The 20,534-nt window shown below is 33.9% G+C and overlaps 1 protein-coding gene across 6 annotated transcripts in view; it reads right to left on the bottom strand.

Annotated features, from left to right (window-relative positions):
• LOC309844391 (sodium channel protein type 3 subunit alpha) overlaps positions 1-20,534 on the bottom strand; it is a 109,366-nt gene that overhangs the window by 40,473 nt on the left and 48,359 nt on the right. For 2 of the 6 annotated variants that reach the window (XM_082691199.1, XM_082691198.1), the window contains exons 10-15: positions 19,200-19,341; positions 17,908-18,114; positions 9,995-10,285; positions 4,106-4,453; positions 2,970-3,102; positions 1,183-1,421 (exon numbers count right to left, since the gene is read on the bottom strand). In XM_082691199.1, coding sequence (XP_082547325.1) covers positions 1,183-1,421; positions 2,970-3,102; positions 4,106-4,453; positions 9,995-10,285; positions 17,908-18,114; positions 19,200-19,341 — 1,360 coding nt within the window. Of the gene's footprint in view, positions 1-1,182; positions 1,422-2,969; positions 3,103-4,105; positions 4,454-9,994; positions 10,286-17,907; positions 18,115-19,199; positions 19,342-20,534 lie in introns of those variants that run through there. The other 4 variants (XM_082691200.1, XM_082691201.1, XM_082691202.1 and 1 more) reach the window with 4 other exon arrangements.

The raw sequence follows: 20,534 nt of genomic DNA, 5'->3' as shown, positions 1-20,534 counted from the left end.
TGCTCAAGTCTGTCATGTTTTCACATGGCTCTACCTTCTGCCCCTGATTAAACCAGAATTGGGTATCTGACCCAAGCTGTGCCAAACAAGAGTCCTATCGTGAGTGTTTGAACTAGAACTGAAAAAGAGATAGTTTTTTTTCCCAGTGCAGAGGTTACAAGATGTAAAACCAATGCGCTATGGCTGAGCATATTTCCTGACCCAGAGACAAAAGATGAAGTGAACATATGGACTACTTCCAAGCTCTTGGTTAAAGCATTTCCTGAAGCCCAACTACAAAATTTCCTTTTATATGGTTTTGTAGTTCATCTTTTTCTTTCCATTCTAGGAGTCCGTTTTTAATTTTCCCTTAAGCTAGTTTGAGTTTGTTTCTGTCTTGTGCCAAAAAAGTAGCTCTCGAGTAATCCTTCTCCTACTTGTTTAACCATTTCAATTTTCTCATATAAAGGAGGAAATGTACTTGTCCACATACACCTACATAGATGCCTGCTCAAATAATTTGAACCAAAACTATGGCTAAATTACAAATTCATTTTCACCAACTATTTCTTCTCTCATGTAAATTCTACTGAAGGATTTTATTAAGTAATTCAGTTTGAAACAACTCTCCTCTTTTAGCAGAAATCAATCTTCATATATTTCCTTCAGTGGACATGATTTCTTCAGAGGATGTGTATATTAAAACTGAATTTTTGTGGAGCCAGAATTAAATTATGATTTTTCTGGACCTATATTTCAGCAAGAATGATGGTAAAAACTTTAATGAGCTTGCAACTGGTAAGACACCATGGTCAATTAGCATGGACTTTGGTTTGAGCAATCAGCATTCATACCAGTTGAATCTTACTATTTATTTATTTATTATGTTAAAAAAAGATTTTATTTATTTATTTATTTATTTGACAGAGAGAGAGAGAGAGACAAGGAGAGAGGGAACACAAGCAGGGAGAGTGTGAGAAAGAGAAGCACTCTTCCTGCTGAGCAGGGAGCCCAATCCTGGACCCTGGGATCATGACCTGAGCAGAAGGCAGATTCTTAACCACTGAGCCACCCAGTTGCCCCCACACATTGAGTTTTAGGTCTTATTGCTCTGATTCCCTACACAGCACAAATGGATTTTTTCCTCTGGTCTATAGCTCCCACTCCTACCAAAGGAAATAAGTAAACTGTAAATGAACTTACCAAGTTTCCTACAGTCAAGACACTACTGAATTGACCGGTCATTGGGTAGTGCTCCATGGCCATAAAGAGGGTATTTAAGACAATGCAAATAGTGATGGCCAGATCAACAAATGGATCCATAACAATTAAATTCACAAGATGCTTTACTTTTAACCATGCATCACAGCAGTCCCAGATCAAAAACACGTTGGCAAATCTGTACCAGCATGGTGGACATTTCTGTCTAGATTCTTCAAGTTCTAGGGGGAATAATAAAGAGGAAGAATGGTAAATAACAATAAAAATGAATTGTTGTTGCTATAGATTATACATTGTTTTATAAAATCAGTGCTTCTACCTGGGGATGGATGTTCATATCACTTAAGTAGCTTAACACTTGAGAAGGCAATCTCATTAGATATTTTCACAAAATATTCATTAAAAATATCATATAAACATATAAACATCTTTCTCCTTTAATTAAATACAGAAAATAAACACCATCAATGTAATATTTTGCTTAAAATTAACTAACTTTATTACCTAATAACTAGGCAATTGATTATATTGCCATATTCTTTTTATCAAAATAATTTCTATTTTTATTTTTTTAAATGTTATTTGTTTGAGAGAGAGAGGGAGGAGCAGATTCGCTGCTGACCAGAGAGCCAAATGCTGGTCTGGGTCTTAGGATCCTGAGATCATGACCCGAGCTGAAGGCAGATGCTTAACCAACTGAGCCACGTAGGTGTCCCAAAACAATTTTTAAATAAGCCTTACAGAAATATTAAATATATCAAACACTTATTATTTCTGTTGAAAGTGTCTATTTAAGAATGCTGTCTAAAGCTGTGATCCTTATTATTAATGTGTAGGACCAATATTCTCTTCTGATTGTCTCCACATCAGCATTAATCTTGCACACAATGAGAATGTGGTATGTCCTTTTTTAGTATAGATTCAAACCCATATCTACTTATGTTATTCATATTACCCATATCTTTCAGAATTTTAACATAAAATATTTTAAAAAGTTGCTAGTAATTTTAGTAGGTGAAACTTGTTATAATTATTACGTGACTGTTCAGATATCATACACACCAACAGGACAAGATACAAAATGTTAGTGATATTTTCTGAAGACCACATGTTAAACACTACTTATATAAAAGACTTATAAAATTGTGGAACTAATGAAATACCCTCCAAACTTTATGAAATGGAGAATTATTTAATGAATGAACAGGGGAATAATACAATAGTTGCTGCCCATTCACATGTGTCAAAATCAACAAGCATTTGTTAAAGTTCTCCTTTGGAGGAATGTAATGGTTTCTGGGTATGTGGAAGATGGAGAAGAGGTCTTTTCTTAGGGTCAGTGTTGAACACAAGTTTTCACTTTTTCAGTTCATTCACATGTCTCCCCCCACCATATCACTACCTCCTGGCCCAGAGAACAGATTAAAGCTTGAAAGAGATGTTTCCTTGTGCCTTTACATATAAAACTTAAGAAGGGAAATGTATATTCTGGTTGTTTAAGGATAATGTAACATAATGATAAAAACTCACTGACATAATATGGAGTGGGGGACTACCACTGTGCAGACAAGATAAGGAGTTAAAAAGAAAAAGGAACAGTATTAGTTTTTGTAACCAGTGTGATAACACTATATTTTGTGTATCATCTACCTAGGTCTGTTACACCATTCTGATCTTGGGTAGTTGACTTTGATAATTCTATGAGATGAAGAAATAGTTCCACAAAGCATATATAATCATGTAAAGCTATCTCATGTCTTGCTTCTTACCTTCCATTGTGTTGGTTAGGATGCTAGCTATGCTCATGGCTCTTTGCCTTCCAGAGGAATCCTCCAGCATCTCCATTGAAATCTGGTAAGAACTTAGCCTTCTCTTTCGGACTTCTGTTTCAGTGGTGGTGCCCTGCAAACCAAATACTAATGGTTCAAACCACCCTTTCAATGAATAATATAATACCACATAGCATTTCTTTGGAAAATCATGCTACATGCAGTTTTTCTAGGTAATAACTTTCAAGTAATAATAACATATTGCGTTTATTAAGTTATAAACACTTTTGAAAAATTATCACAGGTGATAGTGTTTAACAAGAATTCACCAGTTAGATGCAATTGTACAGGGCAAGTTTGTTGCAGGAATGTTTTAATTAACCTGTTGGAATTTTCAGAGAAATTTTCATAAGCATGCTAAAATCATATATTGTTTCATTTCACTCAAATGCAGATTATTTTCAGCTTATCACAATGATTAATAATTAGATCAATCTTCTCCCCCCCAAATAGTAGGATTATAATGTTGCAAGGCTTGAGTGTTTTCTTTGAAGCTGTATTGACAATATTGACGTATATGGGCCAATTTTTTTCCATGCACAAACACAGATGTACAATGAAATGTGTGTGCTTTCCTGAGATTTCTTTGATTATTTCTATATGCCATCCTACAAGAAATCAAAATATTTTAGAGTCATTTTAATACGTATAAAAACATTTTAGCATATAATACTAATATTTGTGTGGAAACTGCCTATTATCCATATATTGGTCTCGATAATACTAAATTTTAAGTATATTAAATTTAAAGAATATGAATAATTATATAATTCTATGTGAGCATACATTTATAATAACAATTTAGTTGTCACAGTACCCATTATTTTGTATTGGTAGGTTTACTGAATTTGCAGATATGTTTTCTCTCAGACTCTAAAAACTAAGGCATTTGGAAGGTAATGGTCCCATACGATTCAATTGGTTCTAAAGATTTATTGTTTTTCATTAAATAAATTGAGTATTATTTTTGAGGCATTTCATTTTGGGGAAGCAGGATGGTATAACAGGCTAAACCGCCCAGGCTTTGATTATTTCAAATTGGTGTGTAATGTCATAGCTAACTTATCTATTATCACCTCTGGCGGAAGTCGTCCAGTAGGTGAGGTTAGAGCTGACGGTCCACCCACCAAGGAAACCACACCATTGCAATCCACAGTGCTGTGCATCTTCCCATTTGCTGGAAGCCCTGGCACCATCCTGGATGACATACTGGCCTGACTAACGTTACTGTTGCGTCGCTCTCCATGTCTGTGCGGCACAAACAGTGAGTCTCTCCTGCTCTCGCTGTCTTCAAATGTGCTGTGCTCATCATCAGCAAAGTCATTTTCAGAACCGACGTCCTTTGCTCGTCCTCTGAAGCTGAAAATGCTTGTTTTGCTATTGCGTCGTGGGGAAAACAGGGAGCCACGAATACTTAACAGAGACTGGGGAGAGAGCAAGGAAGAAAGGAATTGTGGGGGCAGGGGAGGGGGACAGAAACACAGTTACTTAACAAAAGTCTTAATATTGCAGAATCGATTTACATTTGGATTAGAATAGTCTTGCTCTTGAACTATATAAATAGTTCTTATTTATGCTTTTAAAATATATAAATCAAGTTTAAAGAGAACTCATATGTTTTGATATTTTTATTAAAGATCACAATACTAGTTGAAGTATAAAGAGTTTTGTTTTGTTTTGTTTTGTTTCTGATTAGGAATCCTAATTTGCAATTTGCTAAGTGCACAACCATTTCATTTGATCTTAACTGTAATACTGTGAGGTGGTTTTTGTTACCATTATGTTACCGGTCTGAACATGATGCTGGAAAGGACAAATGATTCTTTTTGGAGGAAGTGGTGGTTAAACAAACAGTAGATGACTTTTACTGAGTTGCTATGATCTGAGGGACATGCAACTTGGAATATAAATTATGCCTCGAGAGAGTGTTGGCTCAAATTTAAAATATTGTATCAAATGTATTACTTCTAGATAATGATTTAAAAACAAAACTGTTATCTCTTACTCTCTTAAGTTCTAAAAGGAAATTAGTTTACTCTTTTTCTGAATCTGTTTGTCTCTGTCCACATGGGAATAAAAGTCATGAAGCTTACCTATGATGCTGTCTTCTGAATTTGCTAATAGTTTTCTAAATAGCTACTAGTGATTCACCTTAAGGGAATATGTGTACTAACAACCACAACAGAGAGAATTCCTGAAGTGCCATGTAAGTTGCTATTATTACTTAAAATTCAACACTAGATTAAAAAAGCAAGACGTATGTACATGACTTTACCAAAGAGGGTGATGTAGAAGACAGCTTATCCTTCTGAATTCACTTTAATTTTATTAGAAGGAACTGGATGATTCAGAACTTTTTTATTACATGTGTTCACAAATAAATTGAGCAGATGGGTTTCTGGTACTAGAAAATGAAGATATAACATGAAATCCATTCTTTAACCTTTTGGTTGAATTTTAAACCAGCAGCACCAAATATCTCTATTCTAGCCTTCATCATAGTTTTCAAAAATATCTCTATTCAGTCTGTGGAATCTTTGTTTACTCCTCTTTCTTAACAATGACAGTCCCCATTGCGCCCCCTGCTTGGACTCTCGTGACCTCCTCCACCTGTCTTCATAGCCAGGGTTTTATATATATGTATGCTTGTATGTATATATACCTATATATGTATATATATGTACACACATATATGCATATATATCCATATGACCACAGCAAATATTCCTGTACCTTCCCAGTCTTAGCCCAAAAGTCAGTATATAAAGCCAAATAAAATAATTTTAGTGGGGGTAAAAACATAGAAAAGACAGACTCCATCAAATTTATTTTTGGATCATCTGCCTAATTAGGTCATGCTGATTTTCTTAGGCCCCATTTTTAGCTTTATTTTTATGGCTTTTCCCAGACTGCAAAGAATCAGAATAATCGTTGTTGCCCTCTGTCATAGTGATGTTCTGGAAAGATATTACTCATTAAGAAATGTGCTCTTGTTTTGGTCTTAGTTAAAATATCCACAGAAACTATTATTCGTTATCCAGCTTGTCCAACCTGAGACTGTGCCTTTGTGACACTCGGTTTGCACACAGTTGGCTACCCGATGTCAGAGAGTAGTTAGACTGATTTTCTAGTTAATCAAAGTGATCAAGAAATCAGATATCATGAAGACTTAAACTTAACCCCCAGTAATAAAGAATGGTGATGTTTTACTCTCCTTAGACTCAATTTTAATTATCAGTATAATACTGGCTACTATCAGAATTGTGTTTCAAAACTTTAGTGTGTATTTTTAGTTCCAGGTTTTTTTTGTTTTGTTTTTTGTTTTTGGATTTAGTAAGTAGCGGATAGGACTCTGGAATCTAAATATTCAATACACATTCCAGGTGATTCTAATGCAGGTACTAGAAGAATCATAACTTTGTCTTGCATTAACCCCTAGGATGATTCAGTGTAATCATCTTAATATGCATATGTTCAGCGACTATCTTTGGAAACTGAAAATCAGTCTGTATGATATTGGTTGAGAGTATATGGTGTATGTACGTGTTTATAATGTATCTGGTACGTGGCCTTTAATTTGAATGTTTTTATGTTGGGGTGTTTTCAAAGGCGTTCCAGAATTTTAAGTTTATTTGAAACTTCTGTTAACTCTTTGGAAAGTATAATAATGGGTATGAGCACAGCTTTCAAGGCAACAGAGACCGAAAAAGAAGATAACAAAAATAGTATTCAGAGAAAATAAACCAAAAATAACACACTAGAAGATGCAGCAAAGTAGAGGAAATACCCACAGCTGTGGAAGCCCTTTCTCTAAGGAAAACAAGCTTTTATGCTTTAAGGACCAAAAGGCCATTTTTCTTTGCCTCAGGCATGGCAAAACATGAATCCCAAGTATCTTTATTTTTTATGTTTTGCCTTGTTCCGAGAAAGTAAATATGAACTTTCTCTCTTATAATTTTCGTTAACAAAAAGGAAAATAGAAGTAATTAGGCCTGTAATACACAGTCCTGCATGTAGGGATTGAACTTGAAGTCAGTTGGGAAGAGTCCAGATGGAAGATGACGCAGAGAATGTAAAGATGTTCTAGTGGAAATACTTAATAGAATTTCAAGTTAACTGTCTGTACCTATCAGAGTTTTCAATAAATCAACAACTATAACTGGTTATAGCAGCAAACCTTCTGGTTTAAAATAAATTGTCTTGGTGTGTCCAAACAACATAGCTAAAATCTTTGGAGGAGATTCACTTTGCATTGTACACCCTTAAGTACCTTTCCATGTTGTGCTATGAACATGATTTATCTATTTGAAGATAAAATAATGAAGTAAATGTAAAACAACATTCAAAAATTTATGTTAGTAGAGGGCAGCATTTCCATAATTTGTGGCCTTGACATTTTCAGAAGATAAATTTGTTTTAAATGCATGCCATGTCCATCTTATGCTTCCTATTCCTATGCTACCTTCATTGATTCTTTTTACTATCACAGAACTCTTTTTTGTTTATACAGCCAGAAATCATACACTGCTTCTGGTATATTTTTGCTTGTGAATTGTGTTAATGCTCCCTGTCTGTCTTTATTGGAATTTGTAAGTATCGGTTCATAGGATCTTTCTTTTACTTTTGAAATATCTTCTATATCTGTGTATCTCTCCATTTATCTACCTACCTCCTATCTATCTACAAATACTGTAAAATGAACTACATATAACATATGTATATACTGATTCTGTTTTTAGTATTAAAACTGTGTCTGCCACCTAATTTCTCTGTGCTCTTGCATCTCTGTGGTTCACTCAACACAGGCCTCCCAGCTGCTTCTTCAGCATTCCAGGCATACTGCTTTGCCAGGGCCTTACACTTGGCTCTTCCCTGAGTCTGGGATACTCTTCAAGGAGATAATCTCTTTTTTTGCCTCCTTACAAATCTTTGCTTAAATGTCTCCTTTACAGTGAAGACTTCCCAAACAACCCTATTTAAAATTCTTACATCCACTTAGTGCTCCTGATCCCCTTTTCATGATTTATTTTTTCCCATAGCACTTATCACCCTGTAACATAGTCTGTAACTTATTTATCTTATTTATTGTCTGTCTTCTTCTTTAGTATAAATTTCCATGAGGTCGGTGAATTGTATCCTTCTTTGGTTCACAAAGTATTTTCATTTTCTAGAACTACTTCTGCCACATAGTAGGTGTTCATTAAATATTTGTTGATTGGCTGAATGCACTAATCCAATTTCTATTTGAGCATGGTAATGAAACAAGGATGGAAACAGTACTGTTTTAAAAAAATGCTTCAATTTGCAAAATATGCAAAAATATAAGCTTATAAATATGCTTATGTAAATATTGCTACTGTGCATACACCTTTGTGGTAATTGCAACTACTCAAAAGTTTTTAGTTTCCTTCATTTGGAATCATTCATCAATTTTAACTTAATAAGAGCTTTACTATTTGTCACATAAGGTTTCTATATATTGCTTAATCTTTCACAACTCTTTAAGATAGACATTATTACCCCCTTTTACAGAAATCTTACAAAAATACAAATCACTTGAGTAGGGTCACAGGACTTACTTGAGAGTTGAGATATGAACACAAGTTTCAATGAGGTCAGTCATTATGGTATAGTGTCAAATAATCTTAATCCTAATGACTCTTATAGTCCTAATAATGCCAAAATCAAGGTGACAAAAAAATCTAGTCAGAGAAACTAACTTGCCCAGTAGAGCTTCCAGTTAATCCCAAATGTGCTGTATTTATTTAAACCATACTTTATATTTGTTTTATGCAAGATAATAATTGGACCTTTTGATATTGGCATTATCTGGAGGAAAATCGTTTTTATCTTTCAACTTCTCATGTGTGCACATCTATTTTGTCTTACTATGGGGAATTCAAGTTATTAATGTGATGTTTATTTATTTTTTTAAAATTCTATTTACATATTTAATACAAATGATAAACACTCATTGACACCTTGCATATGGTCCTTCCTCCCAACCAAGAGCTAAACACTATGCTGAATTTGTGCTTATCACTCCAATTTTTAAAAAGGTTTTTGTTCTTTATAAGGAGGATATCATACCTCTTGGTTGATATATAGTTTTTTGCTTTATCTTAATTATATAGTATCCCTCAAAGCATTATTTTTAGGGTATATTCTGACCCAGATTAATATGATTAGAAGAGTTAATAATTCATAGCACATGAAATTCTAGTGGAACCAAATAGTGTTCAAAGTCATAACTTTACTTATCACAGAATTCATAATTATTTATTCTTTACATTATGTAACCCATAAAATGTGTTAACAAACAAAGTTAAAACTACTTTCCCTCTTCGACTTGAAAATATGCTGAAGAACTGTGTAGTTGGCATAAAGTCAGAGCAAAAATAGACTGTGTTCAGTTTAGGTCTCTTCCTAGAGCATTTAGGTCATCATTTCATTCTGATGTCTCTTAGCGTGACACCATGTCAGCATAATGGAGACTTATGACAGCATGGTTCACATATCAAAAGATCAAGGCAAAATCCAGAGACTTTTTTTTTTTGATTCATGCATATGTGGCCATTACAACTCAGACAATAAAGGCAGACACCCATATGCAGAGATAATAAGTTCATTTGAGGTCTCAAAAGGAAAAAGTTAAACAAGAGATTGCCAAACTCTCACTGGGTTCTGATAGCTAAGTTTTACTCCCCTAACCCCCCAAAAACTGAAAATTAAGAAACATGGTCTCAAAATTGTGTTGTTTAAAGCTGATTGCCTTAAAAGTTATTAATGGTTTAAAAGTCTCTTTTAAAGACAGTTTATGATACAAATTAAAGAATCATGTTAAATGGTAGTTCCCTGTCCCTCATTTATATCAGATATTATAAAAATATACCAAAACAATATACAGTAATTACAAAGCAATAGTAATGACAGAACGGACTGGAGCTCTTCGAAGAAAACCATACCTGATGAGGGGAGTAGAATTTCTTGTCACTAGTCAGTCGGTTTCCATCCATGGAGAAAAGGAAGCTTCTTCTTTTGACACTGTCCTCAGATTCAGATTTGGGAAACCTGTCTCCCTCTCCTTTGTTGTTTCCTTCAAAATGCTCCCTTTGTCTTCTTTTCTTCCTTCGGTTCCTCCACTCCTTAGCGCTTTTAGAACTTAACTTTGATGCTTCTGAAGAACTTTCCAGGAGCTCTCCTAACCCACCTATTCCACTGAAATCTCTTGAAGCAGCTGATGCTGCTGCAACTGCCTGTTTAAGACAAAGTCAGGCACTGTTTACACCAAGTACTTATAGAAACAGTCGACTATGGTACAAATGTTGTCATTAAGACTGTGAACAATAGGTAACCATTGTGCCTTCTGGTCACTTCATTGTGTTTTAGAGAGTTTACTTAATAACGACAATTTAAAACAGTGTAAAGCAATATGCTAACCATTAAGGCAAGAAAAGTCTGGTTTAGCACATCTCTTCAAGAGGTTTAAAAAAACAACTCTTTTGAGACTAGCTTCATTTTCAAGAAAAGTTGATCTCTTAAAAATATCTTCTACATTTTAAAAACAAATGTTCTCTTAGTGATGGTTGCTGGTCTGATTACTGTTCCAATTCCATCCCAACAACTGAGTGGTATTTTTTTCCTTCTAAATCTAGGTCTAAGACTTTCTCTTTTCCCTTTTTGTGAACTCAAAGAATTTAAAGTGTCTACTATTTTACCCATAGATAGAAGTAGTGGGAATATATTGGCTCATTTGACCTCTTCTTCCATTTGAATTCCCTTACTATTGTCATTCACATCCCTGGGGTTATGTTAATCCCAGAGATGAACATGATTAATTTATTACATTGCACATTTAGCTTTAATTTTTTTAATGTTTATAAAATATCTATTATTATTATAAATAACAAATGATTAACATATCAATCAATAAGTACCTGAAATAATCATTTAAGGGATTATGAGATTTTCTTTAAAGATTTTCTTTTTTTGTTTCATCACTAAGTATATTTTATCATTTTGAATTTTTGTATATACTGAAGAAACAACCATCTCTAAGGTGAAGCACGGCAGATTGTTTTGTAATGAATAGTATTTTTAGACTGGAAGTGATCTAACCATGACTAGAGGATATGAAACAGTGATATAGTTCCTATCAAAGCTGAGTTCTCATTAAGCATATTCCTGTTTTTAAATATAATCATGGAAGTGGAAATTAATTATGAGAATACTGTTTCAACTCTTTACATATGTCATTATTAAATACAGACAGCTCTAATTTATCTACCCACTTTGTTTTATTTTCTCCACTAGATATATGCTAGGTAGGAATTTTGTCAAATGGGTTTATACACATTGTCTAGTATGTCACCAGACATAAAAAGTGTCCAGTGAATGTTTGGTGAATAAAAATGAAAAAGGCATTATGCTGTCAATTGTCTCAAACACTGGGGTGGTGTTGGGGAAGAGGAAGACCTGTACAGACTTGAATTTTCAAGGTTTCACAAAAGACTCTGTGTCAGAATGGTCTGTATAACAGAAATATTTTAGGAAAGAAGATAAAACTATATATAATGAGCTTGACAACACATGCTTTTTGTTTTTTGTCTTCCTGAGGAGAAGCAAACCCTCCACAGTAGCTTCCATTTCTGAATCTCATCTCAACTACAATTATAAAGAAAAAAAAAGAGGTTTAGACTAAAGGTACTATAAATACAAATTCTCAAAGATTATTGTGATCTCAGAGATGGGAACCACAGTACTACATAAGTAATAAATATGTGTGTTGGGCTAAGCAATGTAAAATGTACATAAAACATAAAACAGATATTTGTTCATATTAAATACTATATTCAATTTAAGACTCAGTATAGGACTATGCCTAGCAATTAAATGGAACAGTAATTCAGAATTTGGGTATTTATGGAATTACATACAGTCATGTAACCAGATTTTTTTATCTTGATCGTTAATATTATTTTTAATGTCAGTAATGGAAGATAAATATTAAAGGCCTTTTGTCAAATGAGGCTAATGTAAGTATATATAAAATAAAGTGAATAAATGAGGCACTTATTTGTAGCAAGTTCAATGTAGTTGCTTAGTACTTAATACATAAAAATACATAATATATAGCACTTATTGAAGGAATGAATATACATATATTTATTTTTATCCAAATAAAGTTCTTAATTCTTTTTTCCACTTTGTATACACAGTAACATAGTGCAATGCATAGTGTTAATCATTTATTGACTTGTTTGTAGTTAGAAACAAAGGAAGTGGTGGTAATATTCCTTTGCTGTAATCCTGAAACTCTTGTTCATTTAAATCACTTCCGGAATTTGTTTTGCATAAGACATGATTTCCCTACCTATTTTGGATAACAGTTCAAATAACTCAGAACTAAATTATTTCTAAGGCAACAATGGTAACCTCCCGACACAACACATTTTCTGTGTCACATATCAACTCAATCTGTCACTTGTTCCACTGCCAGTGATTTGCCAATTCGCTCAAAGGCAGATGTTTCCTGTCACCTCTTATGTCTGTACCTGTTTCTACCCATCTCTGTGACAAGACCAATGTTCTGCTTACTTAGACTAAGAGTATTGCATTCACTGGCTTGATGAATTGCTCTTTTTTTTTTTTTTAATTATTTATGTGACAGAGGGAAAGCACAAGCAGGGGGAGCAGCAGAGGGAGAGGGAGAAGCAGACTCCCCACTGAGCAGGGAGCTTAATGCGGGGCTTGATCTCAGAACCCTGGGACTATGACCTAAGCTGAAGGCAGACCCTTAACTAACTGAGCCACCCAGATGCCTCTTGATGAATTCCTCTTGTAACAAATAACAAATATATGCTTAATATTTACTCAAGGAGTAACATTTAATTCTCCTTATAACATTTCTGTGTGATTCAACATAAGCTCTATAACTCACTGTATGTGTGTGTCCTTAAGAAATAAATCCACATGACTGCTTCTAATTATACTTCACTTTAAACATAAATCCAGTTTAACAAACCTGTTCAAAATTACAAGACATTAACTATAATACCTGTTTCAGTTTTACTTCTAATTATATTGGCTATCTTAAATGCCAATATTTCTAACTTTGTCCCAAAGCTTACTATAAAATTCTTCCTATCAGACCTATATAAACTTCTATGAGATATGTTGTGTTAGGCCCCATTAACAAATTAAAGATCACAAATTAAATGCAAAACACAGTTATGATGATTCAACATAAAACATTTTTTTTGTTGTTGTTGGGTTTTGTCTTCAGTCATCCTTTAAAGTTACACTTGACTTGTGAGTTCAATGAGCTTACTGTTACTTTTTCATGTCTAAACAATGACTAGCTTTAGGAGGCCCTTCAACAGATACTAAATGAAAATGGAAGTGATGCTAGGCTTCATGAAGTCATTGGCTAGATGGTACCTTTGAAGAGTGACAGGTGGTTAATAAGATGTAAGTTATGGTGGAGCACCAGTGATCTCATGGGTAGACTACATCTCCTCCTCTGTCTGCTTCCAACACCTTCCTCTGTTTCAATATTGGTTACTTACTGGGCATTGTTACCTGTGTTCTCAGTAAGGAGGTAAAATTGGATTCGTATTGTGTCGTCTCAGTCCAAATTAAAACACTGGGATCAGTCACCCTAGGATCAGCGTAAATTTTTGTACATAGGAAGCTAAAGCTGAGCCAAATCATGGAATCCAATAATTGACTTTTAAGTGAAAAGAATGCACATTTTTTAGTTGACCTAATTAGGATATAGATAATTAGATTCTTTAAACTTCTAATAGACATTGTGCACTTTTACTTCTAAATTTAAAATCTTCTACTCTTTTAATTGATGCTATATTTTACCCTAAAGTGGCTGAATTTCAGAATGTATTCCTACTCCTGTACTATAGTATTTTTTAAGCACATTTCTGTTTCTTTTTATAATTGAAAGTAGAATAATCCAATGCTTTAAAATACATTTATATACAACAAATATTATTTCCCATATTTATTTAAAACTTTGAAATAAATAATTAGTCCTGTAAATAGCTAATGTACTTCATTATCTTACAATTGTGTTTTATTTATAGTGATATAGTTATATATATAGTGATCTGAAATAAACTTTTAAGTACTTGAAATATAGTAGAACTTTCTGCCAAGCATGAGGTATATTTTATGAGGTTTTTAAGTATCACCAAACATATTTAAAGCTTTCCTTTAAAATCACTAAACTATAGCCATGATACTACTCTGTACCCAGTGGTAAGATGAAATGAAGCATCAATTCATCAAAGATGCTTCATCAAAGATGAAAATAGCAAAGCCAGTATGTTTAACAAATACTAAGAATATGGTTGGGCTGGGTAACCAGCTAAACAATTCATTGTCAAATCCCTGTCTCACCAAAAAATGCCTCAGAAAAAAAGGACTTAATACTATATGTTGTGCATCTTAAGAGTAACTCAGAATTATTAAAAACTTAAATTTTAACTCTACCCATTGAATCTATAAATCTACTGTAATTCAAATAATGCTTTAAATGACCTGTCCATCTGAAAAAAAATCACTATCAAAAAGTCACTATGTTCAAAAGTTATTTGGACTACTGCTTCTGGCTAAGATAGATTTTCTCTCCGTCCTGAAACAACCACTAAAATGGACAAAATGTATGTAACACTTGTTTTGAAGACACATCATTAATGGGGCACTGGCTAGAGTGTTCAAAAGCTTCTTCACTTAGTGGTAGGGAACAGTGAGCCTTAGACTAGATGCTCTACGAGTCCTACCTAACAAATCTTCAGAGGTTTCAAGATGGAAAAGGATCAAGCTGTTTTTAAGTAATGTAACTAATGTCCCCAAATAAGGATCAAGAATCTTTATAGGAAGACAAACATATCTAGCACTCCAAAAAGGTAAAATTAATACTGTCTGGAATTCAACTGAAAATTGTCAGGAATGAAAAAAGAAGAAGGAGAAGGAGAAGGAAAGAAAGATAGATCAAGAACATATGACCAGTAATGAAGAAAAAATTTAAAACTAATCAAGATCTGAAACAGATATTAGAATTAGAAGAAAAGGGCTTTAAGGACTTTAAATAGTTACTATATTCTGTATGTTCAAAATATTAGAGACATGGGGAATATAAAAGAGATACAGGTCAAGGTTTTAGAAATGAAAATTACAAAAACTGAGATGAAAAATGCACTTTATGGGATTATTGGTATAGCAGACACTACAGAAGGAAATATGGTAAACTTGAAGACATAGCAATGGAAACTAATGGAACTGATATTGACAAGGTGATTCCAGAAGTCCCATGAAGCTGCAAAGGACTTAGAATAGTTAAAACAGCTTTGGAAAAAAAAAAAATGAAGAGCTATAATATCGATTTCAAGATTTATTAAACAGCTACAGTAATAAAGAGAATGTGTATTCCTCTAAAGAGAAACAAATCAATTGAACAGAATAGAATCTAGAAATAGTCTCATTCACATCTGGACAACTTTTTTGACAAGGTTCAGAGGCAATTTAATGGAGAAAGAATATTTTGTTCAACAAATGGTGCCACCCTAGTCAGAATGGCTAAAATTTACAAGTTAGGAAATTACAGATGTTGGTTAGGATGCAGAGAAAGGGGAACCCTCTTACACTTTTGGTGAGAATGCAAGCTGGTGCAGCCACTCTGGAGAACAGTATGGAGGTTCCTCAAAAAGTTGGAAATAGAACTACCCTACAACCCAGCAATTGTACTACTAGGTATTTACCCCAAAGATACAAATGCAGTGATCTGAAGGGGCACCTGCTCCCCAATGTTTATAGCAGCAATATGCACAATAACCAAACTCTGGAAAGAGCCCAGATGTCCATAGACAGATGAATGGATAAAGAAAATGTGGTATGTATATATAATGCAATACTACTTAGTCATAAAAAAAAAAAAAAGAAAGAAAGAAAGAAAGAAAGAAAGAAAGAAATCTTGCCATTTCCAAGTGGGTGGAACTAGAGGGTATTATGCTAGTGAAAATGTTAATCAGAGAAAAACAATTATATGATCTCACTGATAAGTGGAATTTAGGATCATAGGGGAAGAGAGGAAAAAATAAAACAAGATTAAATCAGAGAGGGAGACAAACCCTAAGAAACTCTTTTTTTAAAAGATTTTATTTATTTATTTATTTATTTATTTATTTATTTATTTATTTATTTGACAGAGAAAGATCACAAGTAGGCAGAGAGGCAGGCAGAGAGATAAGGAAGCAGGCTCCCTGCTGAGCAGAGAGCCGGATGCGGAACCCGATCCCAGGACCCTGAGATCATGACCTGAGCCGAAGGCAGTGGCTTAACCCACTGAGCCACCCAGGCACCCAGAAACTCTTAATCATAGGAAACAGACTGAAGGTTGCTGGAGGGGAGGGGGGTGGGGGGTTGGGGTAATTGGGTGATGGACTTTAAGTAGGGCATGTGATGTAATGAGCACTGGGTATTATATAAGGCTGATGAATCACTGACCTGTACCTCAGAAACCAATAAGACATTATATGTTAACTAATTGAATTTAAATTTAAAAAAGAGAAAAACTACAGCAAGAAAAACAAATGGTGCTATAATAATTAAATATCCATAGGCAAACGAAAAAAATCTCAACATATAAATTACAACTTACACAAAAAATTAACATAAGATAGGTCGTTGACCTAAGTATAAAACATGAAAATATAAAGCTCCTAGGAAGAAGAATAGGAAATCTTGATGATGTAGATTTGGCAAAAATATCTTAGACACAACACCAAAAGCATAACCAAACAAACAAACAAAAAAAAGTTGGTAAAGTATACTTCATCCAGATTTAATTTTTATCTAAAAATTGTATTAGAATGAAAAGACAAATTAAGAATTAGGAGAAAATATCTGCAAAGCATATATATCATTAAGGACTAAAGGACTTATTCCCAGGATATATAAAGACTGCTTGAAACTCAAGAAAACAAAAAGCCCAGTTTAAAAAACAAATGGGCAAAAGATTTAAACAACCACTTCACAGTAGAAGCTACACAGATAGAAAATAAGAACGTGAAAATATGCTCAACATCATTAGTCATTAAGAAAATGCAGAATAAAATGATGAGGTACTTAGTAGAATGGCTAATAAGACTAACCATAACCAAGTACTGGTAAAAATGTAGAGAAACTCTTACTACCATGAATCATATTTTATTGTCTTCCCATGACTTTCATCTATTTATTTATTTATTTTCCTTTTAAGTAGATACTATTCTGTCTCTTCCCTCAAGACATGGATGACCCATTCACCATGCCCTGAGTTCAAATAACCTATCAATATAGAGAATTTAAAGTTGTCATTTAATGCAGATGCTTTCCTGATATCCTGATAGGGGCTGTAGCAAATACCTTTTATGCTGCAGAAAACCCAAAGAGTGGTTAAGAGTAGGTATACATAAAGTTTTCTTGTTAATATTTGAGATAAATTAAATTCAGAATAAAACCTTAAATGTTATAATTAGGGGTGAAACATGAGTAGGTGGAAATGTCAGTTATGTATCTTTTCACATTAAACTGAATCTCAGATTCTCCCTTCAGGTTTCATGATACACTTTCATAGTCTGCCTTATCCTGAATGTGTTTTCTACCCCAAAGTAACTTCTTTATATATAATGTCAAAAATTCCTTTGATTTCAACTTCAGAAACAATTTTAAGTTTGAATAGCTTTCTCTTATTTCTAATGCCAGTGCTTGTATACCAAATGAAAAGCTGGTTCCAGTTTGACCTCTATGCTGCAACAATATTCTTAAAACTTACAGTAGTAATAACAATAGTAATAAAACTTTGCTTATTATCACTCAGTACCTGAGCTTCTTCCTGTTGCTTTTTAAGTTGTTCCAGCATTTGCTGAAATTCAGCTTCTTTCTGTTCTGCTTCTTCCAAGGTGGCCTGATTCTGTTCTTCATAGGCCATGGCCACCACAGCCAGGATCAAATTCACCAAATAGAAAGATCCCAAGAAAATCACCAGGACAAAAAATATCATGTATGTTTTTCCAGCAGCACGTAATGTCTAGGGAAACAAAGGATAATTTCATGAGTATTTTCTATAATGTCCCCAAATAAAGATTTGATTTCCATAATTAGATAGTGAGGAGATGAATACTTTTTATCATCCAATGTATTTTGGCCAAGATTTGTTTGGTATTAAAGTGAACACATGTAAGTGCACATGTGCACACACGCATACACACAAATAATATTTAAATTATCTGAGGCTTGACTATAGTGTCATTTGATACAAACACACACTTTTCAAATGAGTATATGTTGGATATATATATGTAAAACCTCACTAAAATCATAGAGTCCATAATGGGGGGCACTATTAATAAATAATTACCTTTAATTATTAATTATAACAAATAATTATCTTTAATTCCTTTCCATGGAGTTCTCTTTCCATGGCAGCCTATTCTCTACATCATCTAGAGATAACATCTTTCTTTCTCCCTTTTCTAGCTCCAATTAACCATGGGTTTAACTTGAAATTTTTTATATAATCGATTTTTAAAATATTTTCACATGCTCTTTTTATAACTACAACTAGAATATGAACTCAAAGCCTTGAACAATCTTGTATCATCCATTCTTCCTAGCAGAATGTCCTTCATATAAAAAGTTTTTATTGTACCATGTACTGACTGAATGATCAGTAGGGATTTTAGGCATACATGCTTTGTACTGGACTCTCCTATTAACAATATTGATATCGGTAGGTTCATATATGTTCATAAAATTAAATCTCACATGTGTTAATTTGAACCTTACTGCTGTGGTCTGAATGCTTGTGTTTCCCCCAAATTGCTAAGTTGAAAATCTAATGCCTAGCATGATAGAAGGTGGGGCCTTTGGGAGGTGATTAGATGGTGAAGGTAAAGCTGTCATGAATTGGATTAGCCCTTTCTACACAGGTGATGACATAGCAAGATGACAGCCTATGAACTAAAAAGGGGCTTTTGCCAGAATGAAGCCAGGCTGGCATCTTGATCTTAAACTTCCCAGTCTCCAGAACTGTAAGCAATGCACTTCTGTTATTTATAAGCTATCCAGGCTGTGGTATATTGTTGTAGCAGCCCTAATGGACAAGACACTTACCAGTTGGTAAAGGTTCTCCCAGTAGTCTTGAGTCATGAGTCGAAATAGGGACAAGAAAGCCCAACTAAAGGTATCAAAGCTTGTGTATCCATAGTTGGGGTTTCGACCAGCTTTCACACAGATGTATCCTTCTGGACACTGGCTATAAGAGAGAGAAATGGTGCTAGTGGCAGGTTGGCAATTACAGCTATTTCAGTCGATGTTGATTTATAGGAATTGTCAAAACCCAGGGTTGCTGTCTATGATGGATTTTCTCGCCTTCATTTCCAGAGCACTTTAGGTAATTGGTTACAGTGATACTGTTATTAGATGAAATTTATTAGGAAAACCAATAGTAAACTGGGATGCAAGGAATAAGATTTGCAGACATTTAGAATGGCAAAAAGGTAGCAACACATACTTTTGCCTCTGAGATCATCAGTGTTCTGCTCTTTACAAAATTGCAAGAATCAATAATTAAAAAAGAAAGGCCAGGAAACAAAGGATAGGGAACCACTTAATGAGCTATTTCAGTAGGCACTTCTGTAGAATTTTATAAAATAAAGCTTATATTTTAGGGTAATTTGAGATTTACAGAAAAATCACAGAGGGCCCAGAATAAATGCCCTGCTTCCATGCCCAGTTTCCTCTCTTGTTAATATATTAGTATGGTACATTTCAGTCAATACTGATACATTATTATTAACCAAAGCCCGTACTTCATTCAGATTTCCTCAGTTTTTCCTTAATATCCTATTATGTTTCAAGATCCCATTCAGGATACTACATTACATTTAGTCACCATGTCACTTTAGGCTTCTCCTTATAGTTTTTCAGACTTTCCTTGTTTTTTATTATCTTGATAGTTTTGAGGAATATTTTCAGGTATTTTGAAGAATGTCTTGCAATTGGGATTTGTCTGACATTTTTCTCATAATTAGATTGGGAATGGATTTGTGGGGAGGTAAAATACCATTAGAGTCACACCATATCAAGGGTACATAGGATGAATATGACTTATCACTGTATACGAACTTTCATCACTTGATTGTAATGTTTGTCAGGTTTTCCCACTATACATTTACTCTTTCTTTTTTTTTTCCCCCATAGTGGATTCTTTGAAATAAAGTCACTATGTGCAGCCCGCATATTAGGAACGGGGAGTTATGAGCCACCTTCTTAAGAGTAGAGTATGTACACAAATTTCTTGGAATTCTTTTGCATGGCGGATTTGTCTATTATCTCTCATTTATTTGTTTATCTATTTACTTATTCAATCATTTCTTTATATGAGTAGGTCCTTAAGATATTCATTTCATACTTTGAATTCCAGTTTAATTGTTTTATTTATTTTAT

The sequence above is a fragment of the Mustela nivalis genome (genome assembly GCF_964662115.1).
Source record: "Mustela nivalis genome assembly, chromosome: 11".
NCBI lineage: Eukaryota > Metazoa > Chordata > Mammalia > Carnivora > Mustelidae > Mustela > Mustela nivalis.
The sequence above is the reverse complement of the archived record's forward strand: the minus strand, read 5'-3'. Positions and strand labels throughout refer to the sequence as shown.